General features: G+C 67.7%; 2 protein-coding genes across 2 annotated transcripts in view; both read left to right on the top strand.

The window, feature by feature from the left end:
• F751_2491 (Aprataxin) overlaps window positions 1–8,948 on the top strand; it is a gene marked incomplete at both ends in the record, with an annotated part of 17,838 nt that extends 8,890 nt beyond the window's left edge. Inside the window, 21 exons of the mRNA XM_011400243.1 lie at window positions 28–106; window positions 626–771; window positions 949–1,591; window positions 1,870–2,010; window positions 2,157–2,329; window positions 2,437–2,565; window positions 2,887–2,950; window positions 3,287–3,385; window positions 3,712–3,810; window positions 4,045–4,602; window positions 4,728–4,799; window positions 5,219–5,305; window positions 5,476–5,841; window positions 5,991–6,074; window positions 6,416–6,541; window positions 6,766–6,832; window positions 7,110–7,369; window positions 7,591–7,691; window positions 7,887–8,034; window positions 8,278–8,451; window positions 8,607–8,948. Of these exons, the coding sequence (XP_011398545.1) occupies window positions 28–106; window positions 626–771; window positions 949–1,591; window positions 1,870–2,010; window positions 2,157–2,329; window positions 2,437–2,565; window positions 2,887–2,950; window positions 3,287–3,385; window positions 3,712–3,810; window positions 4,045–4,602; window positions 4,728–4,799; window positions 5,219–5,305; window positions 5,476–5,841; window positions 5,991–6,074; window positions 6,416–6,541; window positions 6,766–6,832; window positions 7,110–7,369; window positions 7,591–7,691; window positions 7,887–8,034; window positions 8,278–8,451; window positions 8,607–8,948 (3,958 nt within the window). The remainder of the gene's footprint in view (window positions 1–27; window positions 107–625; window positions 772–948; window positions 1,592–1,869; window positions 2,011–2,156; window positions 2,330–2,436; window positions 2,566–2,886; window positions 2,951–3,286; window positions 3,386–3,711; window positions 3,811–4,044; window positions 4,603–4,727; window positions 4,800–5,218; window positions 5,306–5,475; window positions 5,842–5,990; window positions 6,075–6,415; window positions 6,542–6,765; window positions 6,833–7,109; window positions 7,370–7,590; window positions 7,692–7,886; window positions 8,035–8,277; window positions 8,452–8,606) is intronic.
• A 674-nt stretch (window positions 8,949–9,622) lies between these two features.
• The window catches only part of F751_2490 (Mitochondrial nicotinamide adenine dinucleotide transporter 1), a gene marked incomplete at both ends in the record, with an annotated part of 2,780 nt that continues 1,545 nt past the window's right edge, over window positions 9,623–10,857 (top strand). The window contains 5 exons of the mRNA XM_011400242.1: window positions 9,623–9,643; window positions 9,763–9,805; window positions 10,020–10,124; window positions 10,333–10,502; window positions 10,678–10,814. Coding sequence (XP_011398544.1) covers window positions 9,623–9,643; window positions 9,763–9,805; window positions 10,020–10,124; window positions 10,333–10,502; window positions 10,678–10,814 — 476 coding nt within the window. The remainder of the gene's footprint in view (window positions 9,644–9,762; window positions 9,806–10,019; window positions 10,125–10,332; window positions 10,503–10,677; window positions 10,815–10,857) is intronic.

Genomic DNA, 10,857 nt, shown 5'->3' with positions numbered 1-10,857 from the left:
CCCCCCCCCCCCCCCCAACCCCCCCAGGGCCTGGCTGGCGGTCCACGGCCCCCTGCTGGCAGGCGCCGCGACGCAGCGCCAGCTCTGGGACTCGGCCACGGCGGCGGTGTCCCCCGAGGCGCCCACCCCGCTGTCGCCGCTGCGCTCCGGCCTGGAAAGCGCGGCCAGCGACGCGGCGGCGGCCGCGGCGGCGGCCGCCGCCGCCCAGCTCCGCGCCGCCTCGGACGTGGCGGCTGCGTACGCGCTGCGCGCTGCAGCCGCGCCGCTGGAGCCCGACGTGTTCCGCGTCACGCTGCGCGCGCTGCGCGGCGACGTGCACGTGCCGGTGCCCGACCGCGCCGCGTCGCTGGAGCGCCTGCGTGCGCTGGACCCGGGGAGCGCGGGCGTGGCCTTTGCGTCCGTGCATGCTTTCCACCCGGACCTGGACGTGGAGGGGCTGGAGCTCCATGTCGCGGCCTGCAGCCAGGTATGGGCACGGTGCGGGGTGGCGGGAATGGCTTCGAACGCCACGGGCCCCGCCTGATGAGTCGAGGCAGTGACGGAGGGTGGGTTGAACTTTCGTCCCGCCCCCCGGTAGCTCGTCTGGTCCCATTCTATCCCCCCCCCCTTGGCCCCTTATCTGCAGCCATTCGTGGCACTGGACAGCCTGGCGGTGTCCGGGCCGATGCTGTTGGCCAAGCAGGCCACAGCAAAGCCGGAGACACGGCCACGCCCCTGGCAGTGCGGGGCGCACGCCGCCACCATCCTCGACGTCAGCGTCAAGGGCACAAAGTGCGACTTGGCGTTGCTGGGTTCAGGGCGGGAGAGGGTGAACGGTGTGCACGTATGCAGCCAGAACCTGCGCATCATGCCCCGAGAACCGGCAGCAGCCATGGCCTGTGTGTCTTGCCCCTCGACTGGGGACCCCTCCTGCCCACCGCCCACTGCCCAACCGCCCACGCATCGCAGGGCGCCCGTCAAGGTGTACACCGACGCGCTGCTGCAGGGATCGGGCCTGCAGATCTTGCACGGCCCCGGCATGGAACCTGCGCTGGCCATGATGGCGCTGGCGGGCAAGCGCCTGGCGCCCAGCGACCCGGACAAGTCCCTCCCACGCCCGCCGCCCATCCCCTGGTGGGACGACCTGCGCTACATGTGGCGCGGGCGCGCAGGTCTGGAGGTCGCGGGCCTGCGCCTGACCCTGGCGGCCGACCGCCGCGCCGGCCCGGGCCCGGACTCGGCACGGCTGGTCTTGGCCGCCCACCGCGTCGGCGCTGAGCTGGCGGAGGGCGTGGCGGAGCTGAGGCTGGCGGGCCTGGCCGTGGACGCCTTTGAGGCGGTGGGACTGGACGGCCCCGCCGGCGGCTTGCTGCGCCTGCCCATGCTGGCCGTGCCGGCGCTGACGCTGCGCCTGGAGGCGGGGTGGCGGCTGCCCGGCGGCCGTACCCCCCGGCAGCACCACCTCTTCCCCCCGACCCCGCCCCTGGACGGCGTCCAGGGGCCCCGCCTGCCGGGTGAACTGTACAAGTCCGAGGCCCTGGACCTGGGCATCACCGCCGACCTGGGCGGCAGCGCTGCGCAGAGCGCCGTGGTCTACCTCGGCGATCACCAGGTTGGTTGTTTTGGGGGGCGTGGGATGATCTTCTATGGGCGATTGGGAGGGGGTGGTTGTAAACACAGATGCATTCATTTCCATCAAGGGGTGAGGAATGCTCACCAGATACCATGGTACAAGCCAGGAGGCGTCCACTATGCGAGTTGGGGTCCGAGGAGGAACTCCGGGGTCGCAGCATGCCCGTGCTGGACCAACCCCAGACCGCAGACAACTGAAGGCCAGTGGGCGACTGACGCACCTGCATCCCCCTCTCCCACCCCCCTCCCCACACTCAGATCCAGTTCCTGAGGACCTGGATCGCGCTGTTGAGAATGCCAGACCCTGCCGTCCGCGCCGTGGTCCGGCGCGGCACTTTCTTCGTGCGCAAGCCCAAGGGCCTGCCTCCCAAGAAGAACCTGCCCAAGCTGCTGCGGGAGGTGAGAGGGTTTGGCTGGTCGATGTCCTGTCGATTGCCTTGGTTCCATGTCCAAACACAAACTTAACAGGCCCGCCTAGCTCGCAATTTCCAAACCAATGGCACTGTCCTCCACCAGCATGCGTCTGCCACATCACCCGTGCACAGATGAAGATCCAGGTGTCGGCCTCCCCGCTGGAAATCGTGCACTTCACCTGCGACGCCACCGACCCCTCCCACAACGTCTGCATCTCGGCGGTGGGGGTGGAGTTTGGCGCGAGCTGGCTCTTCAACCAGCCCATTCCCTCCTTCCTCAAGCCACCGCCCCACGCCGCGAAAAGGTGAGTTGTGGGGGCTCGATTGTGTGGTGTCATGGGGATGCAGCAAACCCGGTGTTGCACGTGCTATCAAGTCCACCCCCTCACCGCCCCCTCCCGGCGCCGCGCAGGCCCCCCCCCACGCGCACGATCAGCCGCGATTTCCTGGTGACGGCGCGTGACGTGGGTGTGCGCCGCGGCGGCGACCCGGCTCCTCCTGGGGATGGCAAGGCCGCCTTGGAGGGCCTGGGGGGCTCGCCGTCCACCTCACTCGAGCCCAAGATCGCGCTGCTGGGGCCCATAGGAACCACTGCAGCGGCCTCCGCCCTGGACGACTCACCCGCCGCCGCCGCCGCGGCCAGCACCAGCCGCCTGCTCTCCTCCTCGCTGCTGCGCGTGGAGCGCGCGCCGCCCCCCGCCTCGCCCGAGTCGCCCTCCTTCCAGACCTCCCCTTTCTCCGCCGACAGTCTGGGGCGGGGGCAGGGCGGCGACGACCCCGGCGGCGGCGGCGGCGGCGGCAGGGGGTCCCTGGCGGACGTCCTTGACCCGCACTCCACCCGGCCCCTCCTCGTCCACGTCAGCGACGCCAAGCTGCTGATTGACGGTGCGGCGCGGGACGCTCTGTGGGGCGCCATCGAGCACCTGGTGGTCGCCTTCACCACCAGCCCGGCCGCCGCGCGGCGCGCGCAGCACAAGGCGTGCATGGTGAGGCAGATCATATTGTTCTTTTTGTTTCGGGGGGGAGGTCCTGTCGTGTTGGCTGGGATTGGGGGACAGGCGTGCAGCCGTGGGTTGGGTGTGAAGAGGAGGAGGGGAAGTCATGGGCAATGGGCGCAGGGCGGTGGAGCGCCCGCGAGTGTCGTGCCGGCGGGGTGCATTGATTCGCCACCACTCCTGCCAACCATCGCTTGCAGCCCTGCTCAAGAAAACCTACGAATCTAACCCTCTCACACATCCTCCACCCCCCAATCACTGTGGCAGAGCGCGGCGCAGACGCCGGCCGCCAGCATGGCGTCGCCCGGATCCTGGGCCTCCCCCTGCCCCGGCTCCAGCCTGCCGCGGCGCTCGGCGGCCGGGGGGGTTTCCCAGGGCATCATGTCGCCCTCACAGTCCATTCCGGATGGCAGGAACGAGCTTCTTGACCTGCTCCTGCAGCAGGGCGCGGAGGAGGAGGCGGCGGAGGAGGAGGTGGGGGACAGTGGCAGCGAGTCCTCGGACGACGATGTACGTGTGCTCGCGGGGAAGGGGTGTGGGGGTGGGATTGTGTATTTGGACACGGCAGTACAACGGGCGGTCCAGTGAGACGCCGACCTGCGCTGCGACTCTGCACAAAAGACATTCCTCCGCGTCCTTGCATATGACCCGCCTTCTCCCGAGTGCACTGTCCCACACCCACCCCCCCGAAGGCGCCCATGACGACGCCGCTGGACGATGCCAACGCAAAGCTGCGCTACTCTGTGGAGGTCGTCAACCTGCAGATCAACCTGGAGGCCCAGCAAGCACAGGTGTGTGTGGCTTTTGGGGAGGGAAGGTGGCTCGCCTACTGTGCATGTTGAGCTGTTGAAGGGTCTGTGCGCACCCTGAGAGGACTATGCGTGTTTCCGCTGGAGGGTAGCCTCTGCTAATCTGGGAACCACTGGCTGACCTGTGAGGATTCTGCACTTGCCTCGGCACGAAATTATCTGGAACTTACACCCAACCCCCCAAAACGCTTCCCCATTCTTCCTTCCTCAACCCAGGGCCGATTCCTGCTGGCGGCGGAGTCGGGGCTGCTGGAGGGCCTGACCCTGCCCCACAACACGATGAGCATCACCAAGCTGACCCTGGACCAGGTGCAGGCGTATGTCTCCGCCACGTCGGTCGACCCCGGCGCGACGCCCGCCTGGCTGGACACGCACGGCGGCCGCTTCGCGCCGGGCGCGGAGCCCTCGCTGCGCCGGGTGTTCAACCCCATCCACATCGGCCTGCGCCACTCGCGCGTGACCCCGGGCGCGCACGCCGGCGGCGGGGGCGCGGCAAGCGCGCCGTCCCGCGTCACGCCGGGCCCCCGTTGCGGCGAGGGCGGCGCCCACCGCCGCACCTCCACCGCCCCCGGCTGGGGCCCCGCCAGCTTCACGGGCGCGGGGCCGCGCGGGGAGGAGCTGCTGCTCAGCGTTCCCCAGATCGTGGCTACCATGGAGGGCACGGAGTTCGAGGTCCTGGTGGAGGTGGTGGAGATGCTGCTCAGCCAGGGGCCTGGCGTGGACACCGTCGGCGAGGAGGGGTCCCTGCTCGCGGCAGACTGTGCCGGGGACGAGGTGTGTGTTCATGGTTTTCTGGGGAGTAGGGGTGGATGGGCCCGAAAAGTGATCTGAGCAACCCCCCTGATGGTGAAATGCCGCCCTGACGCCCCCTGTCCAACCACCCCATCACCCCTGGCCAGGTGGAGGACGCGCGGCAGAGCTACGCCCTCCTCCGCCGCGAGCTGGCCGAGGCCCGGGCGCTGACGGTGGAGGTGAGGAAAGCGTGAATGGGGCTGGGGATTTTGGTCACCCGTGTCAGTTCTCCAGTGTGCACGTGGGTGTTCCCTGCCCATCCTGCAGTCAGGCCCCTATTTAGAGATGGAGAACTTCCACTCGCCCCGCCCCACAGCAACGCCGCTGGCTGGGGCTGCAGCTGTTGCGACTGGATCGGAGCGGCGCGCTGTCGCCTCCCGACTCGGCCGGCCTCGGCTTGCCACTTCAGGTCGCCGCCCTGGAGCTGCACGCCTTTGCCGGCGGGGCAGCGCAGGGCGCGGCGTCGTCGGCCGCCGGCGCCGGCGCCCCCGCCGCCTTCGACCTGGGCCTGGGCCCGCTGGCCGACCCCGACGCCGAGCTGGACGGGGCGGTGCGCGCCTACCTGTACTCCCCGCGCGCTCACGCGGTGCCCGCGCAGGGCCTGCTGCTGTGCTGGGCCGAGGAGCAGGAAGAAAGGGCAGCCACCACGCTCGAAGCTGCCCGCTCCAGCCTCCAGGACCTCAAGGTGCAGCGCATGTGGGATGAGGAGGGTGAGGGTTAGTATATATTATGAGCGGAAGGCACGCCAGGATGCCAGTTGTAAATCTCGGGGCGGCATCCACCCCAGGAATCAAATGGCCATCATACCTTTCAGTCATGCTTTGTCCCCCCCCCAAATCCCACACACTCACGCAGGCCGAGGCACGCAAGCGGCAGCAGAACCGGTTCGCGTCGCGGCTGCGCCTGCAGGTGGACCGCGTGGTGTGGCAGCTCTGCTCCCCCGGCCGCGAGCCCTTCGTCCAGGCCTCCATCCGGCGCCTGTGCCTGGACCGCCTGCGCAACCGCGACCACTCCGGCTCCTTCAAGTTTGTCATCCACCGCATCGAGGTGCTGGATGCGCTGGGCACGCTGGAGCCCGCCCCCGGCGTCGGCGCGGGCGTCATCCTGTCGGTCTGGAACCCTGACGCCTCCTGGGCGCGTGACGACGTGCTCCGCCTCGTGGCCACGCTGGGCGTGCCCACCAAGGCGAGGCGGGGTGGTGATGGAGAGGGAGGCGGGGGGGTGGGGGAGGGATATGAGTGGATTTCAGAATTATCGTACAGATACCCGTTGGGAAAGCCCCCTTGTTGCCCAGACTGCCTGATGGGCACCTCCCACTCGTTTCACCCCAATTGCTTACCTAAATTCCTTCCTGTCCTCCTGCTTCACAGAACCACACCGTGTATGAGCACGTGGATGCCTCGCTCCACCCTCTGGCGGTGCACCTTACCGAGTCCATTGCTGTGGCCTTCTGGGTGGGTGGTGGGGCCGAGGGGGGGGAGGGGTGGTCGGTGAAGGGAGAAGGAGGGGTCAGTGAGAGCCATCGGTGTGTCGGAGGGCCGCAGGCGATCGGGTGTTGGATGGGCAGGTCCCCTAGGGTGTGGTCCCTGCTCGGGCTCTGGGGGTCAGGCAGGTATCCGTTCTGGGCTTCTGAGAATGGGCATGGTCCCACACCATGCTGCTGGACTGTGTTTGAGGTTGCGCGAGTACATTGGGGCGCGCATGGTTGACGTGGTCCACCCTGTCGCTTCCATCCGACCATGCACACCGGCTTGCACCAGCCAGACACTCACACCCCCAATCCACCTCTCATCAGGAGTACTTCTTCCCCAAGGAGCCGGATGCAGCCAAGCGGCAGGCAGCCTTCGCCCAGTCCTTCAAGCCCGCGCCGTCCAGGAAGGGGCACCGGCGCGCCCGCACCGCCCTTCCCAGTGAAGCTGAGGTGTGTGGGCTCCCAGGGTGGGGGCGCTCAGGGGTCGGTGATGCTCTTGCTTGTACGAGGAATGGGCAAGGAACCTTGTTGACGAAAGAATGGAAGGGTCTCACCGGTGCCACGGCCGCTGAGTCTCTGGCTGGACTGCTGTGGGCGTGCGTGCCACCTCCAGAGCGCCACTGCAGCGGTGGCGATCCGCCCCTTCCTGCCCCTTTGGTCCCTGCCCTCTCCAGGGTGGGAGCCTGGCGGGGGAGCTGTCGCATGGCGAGGGATCCGGGTCCTTCACGCCGCCGCCCCTAGGTGTGAGGGGATGCCTGCTTGTGGGCGATGTGGCTCCTGGTGTCACCATCGGCGTCCCTTGGGAGTCACCCTGTGGCTTGGCTGATGCACCTGGCTCCCTGTTGTTGCTGCACCCCGTGCAAGGGGTGCACTCTGCTCCTGCCAGATCCGGCCACCTGGGGTGCAGCCTCGCAGTGGCACAAGGAGCTCATCTCTCTGTGCGCCCCCCCCGGCCTCCTTCCGCCCCCTGGCCTCCCACGGCCCCACGATCCCCAACCCCTTTCCCCCCTCTCCACAGGGGCTTGCGCCACGCCGCGCTCGGCGCCCAGCAAGCTGCACCGCCGCGGCACCTCCGAGGGCCAGGGCTCGCTGAGCAGGCAAGGCAGCGCCTCCCACGATCTCACCATCTCCCCCGAGAACTCGGTGGGCGGCGCGGGGTCGCCCCTCTTCGGCTCTGGCGGCCGACGCGGCGTCAGGCAGGCCTCCATGTCGGCGGTGGTGCGCACCTCGCGCCGCTACCTGCGCCGCATGGGCGGCGTGGGCGGGGAGGGGAGCAAGGTGAGGGCCGATGGGAGGCTTGAGGCCTGGTCTGGAGCGGCTGATGCCGCGGCAGGGGTCAGAGCAGGGACTGTACGGAGCCCATGGCTGGGACACTGGCTGCGCAACGTCCCTTCCCAGATGGGCTGCAGCCGTCGCAAGGCTGTCCACCTGCTTGTCACCCGCCAGCAACCCGGACTGAATTCTCATCATGTGCCATGCACCCACGCCCTTCCCCACAGAGCGCGCGCCGGCCCTCCACAGCAGCCGCCCGGAAGCCGAGGTTCAAGCACTTCCGGACCAACCGCATGCATTGCCGGGTCACCTACGCCGGGTACCCCCTGTGAGTGTGACCTGGTGCTCGGGAATGACGAGCAGCCAATGCTCTTCAGGGGGCGCACGGGGCTGCACTTTGCACCAATACAATTGCATCGACCACCCTTGCCAGGCCGGCCTCCTCGCCGCGGGCCGGAGCCACCACCCGCGCCTGCCCACTCCCGCCACCCACACACTCACACATCCCCGGCCTCACCTGCAGGACATTCACCGACCTGAAACTGGTGCTGGACAACCGCACCTATGAGAACTTTGAGGGCGGGTGGCGGGACCTGCTGGCGCGCATCAAGTGGGACACAGTGAAGAGCGTGGCCAAGTCGGTCACGGGGCTCCAGGGCCGCAAATTCAAGGTGTGGCTGGGCTTGCAGCGGGGCAAATGGTGATCTGCCGTCGGTGCATGACCGGCTTGCCCAAAGCAGCAGGGGTTTGACAGCGAGGCTCCCAGCCCATGGCCGGCCTGATGGCGCCACCTGCCACCCCATTTCCTTGCTTCCGGGCTCCTTGCTTGCCCCTCCACACGAATCCATGCCAATGTGGCATCACCCTGCCGCTCAGAGAAACCTCCCTCTCCACCTCCCCATACAATCGCACAGGAGCTCCTGTCAGACTCCGCCGCAGAGGTCGAGGTACCTGCCAAGCAGAAGACCGGGTCACACGGGAAGGGCCTGCTTGCCTCCCTGGGGCTGGGCAAGTCGAAGCACAGCAGGCAGTCGTCTGGGTCGGAGTCCGGCTCGAGCACCGTGCCCCTGACGGGGGAGCAGGCACAGGTAAGGGGAGTTTCTCATCGGGGTGAATATTATCTCGAGTGGGGGCCCGGTCGCCTGGCGTGACGACCCATCGGCGCCTGCCTTGCGCGAGCCAGACTCGTAGATTTCCGGCCCCTCCCAACCCCTCGTTCTCCCTTGTTCCTCCCCTCAAACAGACGGCGCACAAGGCTCGCATGCTGTTCGGCGGGACCCATGCCCTGAGCCGACCCCACCCGCCAGCCACCGCTGCGTCGTCGTCCTCGCAGCATGCACAGCGCGGGCACACCCCAGACGCCAGTCCCCAGCGTGGAGGGGTGCCGCGCTCGCCCCCCTCGACCCAGCGGTCGGCGGGGTCCCTGGGCGGGGGCATGGAGCCGGAACCCCTTTCCTCCGCGACGCACTCGGACGAGCACACGGCCGAGGCGCTGCTGGGGACGGGGGGCCAGCCCCAGGGATGGGTGCAGAAAGTCGCCCAGAGGGCCCAGCACGGCGCCGCTCGCCTGCGGGAGTCCATATGAGTGCCAAGTACCTGTTGATCCTTGATATATATGGGATCGTTGCTGTTAACGTCCTTCACGTTCCTTGTTATGTGTGGAGCGCTGTCGTGCATGATGAGCATCATGAGCGGCACCGCACGCTACATCGCTACTCACGTTCATGCTCATGACTGTGAGGATAGCTGTCACATGGAGGGGGGATCAAGATTGCATTGACACTGGCTTGGGCAGAGCGGGTTCCGGCTGTTCATGGGAAACGGATGGTCTTGTGCTGTGGATGCTGAGGGAGGGCTCCAGCGCGCGCGAACCTGACCTTCCCCATGTATTCAAGCGTGCATTCTGCCTACCCGCCAGGGACCCTCGCCTTGAAAAAGGAAAAACAGGTGGTTTGCGGCGTAATCACACCACAGAGCACACCGAGCCCAGGTGCCAGGGCCGCATTGACTCACCGTTAGTGGACAAGGGCATAAGTCGAGTCGGATCGTTCGACATCCCAGCCAGCGGGCGCCAGCGTCCACCGAGGAAGGATCACCTGGCGAGTATCGGCCATAGACGCTGGTTGCTGTAATTAAAGCATTGGAGAGGCTGCAGAGGCAGCCTGCAGAGGGCCGGGACCGGCGCGCGTGGCGGCTTCCCCTGTGAACCAGACACGGCTGCCCGCCCCGTGCTCCCTCCCACGACCCCCTCCAGGGGTCATGATCCTGGAGGCCGTGAAGGTGGGGCGATTTATGATATTCAAGCTGCGCATTGTCCTGATCTTGGGGAGCCTGGCGTGCAACTTGCTTATTTTGTACTTGCTTCTGACCGAGCTTTGGTCCCTCCTCTGCAATTGCAGCGGAAACTGAAGGAGGAGAAGGAGCTGAGGAATGCCCTTGCCGGTGGCCTTGCAGGCAGGTTTTGGGGCTCCATGGATCACTGTATCGGCCCGGGTCCTCGAGCCTTGCTGTAGGAGCCGAGGATGACATTTTAAACCAGGGCCTATGTTGTGCATCCCCGCCCAGCGCAGGGTTGCCTCCACCCACGCGGTGGTCCCCCATCTGATTAAGTGCCATCATGCAAACCCTGCTGACACTATGCTGCACACCCCCGCAGGCGCCATCACGTCCACCGTGGTGTGCCCCTTGGATGTCCTGAAGACGCGGTTGCAGGTGCAGGGCCGGGCGGCCTTTGTCGCCTCACCCTACGGCGGCATCGGAGGTGGGTCGTCCGTGTGCCGAGCGGGTGCTTATCCGCCCCACGTCGCCACTCCCTCCCTCGACCAGGCCAGGCCGCTTTCGGATCCCTCGCTAACGTATTCCTCGCCCTGTCTCCCTTCCCCCGTTCCGGAACCCTCTCTGGGCAATGAACACCCCCCCCCCCCCTCAACTCCCCCCCCCACCTCAACTCCCCCCCCCAAAAAAACTAGGCGGCCTGTCTAAGATCGTGGCCGAGGAGGGTGTGCGCGGGTTGTACCGTGGGCTGGCCCCCACGCTGGTGGCCCTGCTGCCCAACTGGGCAGTCTACTTCACCGCCTACGAGCGGCTCAAGGTGGCCATCGGCGCGCGCGTGGCGCCTGAGCACGCCGCCTCCCCCGGCGTACACATGGCGGCGGCGGCTGGGGCGGGGGCCGCCACCATGCTGCTCACCAACCCGCTGTGGGTGGTGAAGACGCGGCTGCAGACCCAGAACCTGGGCCTGCGCTTTGGGTCGGGGCGCAGCGCGGTGCCCTATCGCGGGCCTGGCTGACGCCATGCTGCGCATCGCGCGCGAGGAGGGCCTGGCGGGCCTCTACTCCGGCCTGGGGCCGAGCCTGCTGGGCGTGGCCCACGTCGTCATCCAGTTCCCGCTGTACGAGGCACTGAAGCAGCACTTTGCGGAGCGGCGGGGCGAGGATGGCCGCATCTCTACGTGAGGGCTTGAGGGGGGTATAGTGTGCGTTTGTGGAGGGGGG

This window comes from Auxenochlorella protothecoides, assembly GCF_000733215.1.
Source record: "Auxenochlorella protothecoides strain 0710 unplaced genomic scaffold scaffold24, whole genome shotgun sequence".
Lineage (NCBI taxonomy): Eukaryota > Viridiplantae > Chlorophyta > Trebouxiophyceae > Chlorellales > Chlorellaceae > Auxenochlorella > Auxenochlorella protothecoides.
Note: the sequence above shows the minus strand (reverse complement) of the source record. Positions and strands in the feature narration are given on the sequence as shown.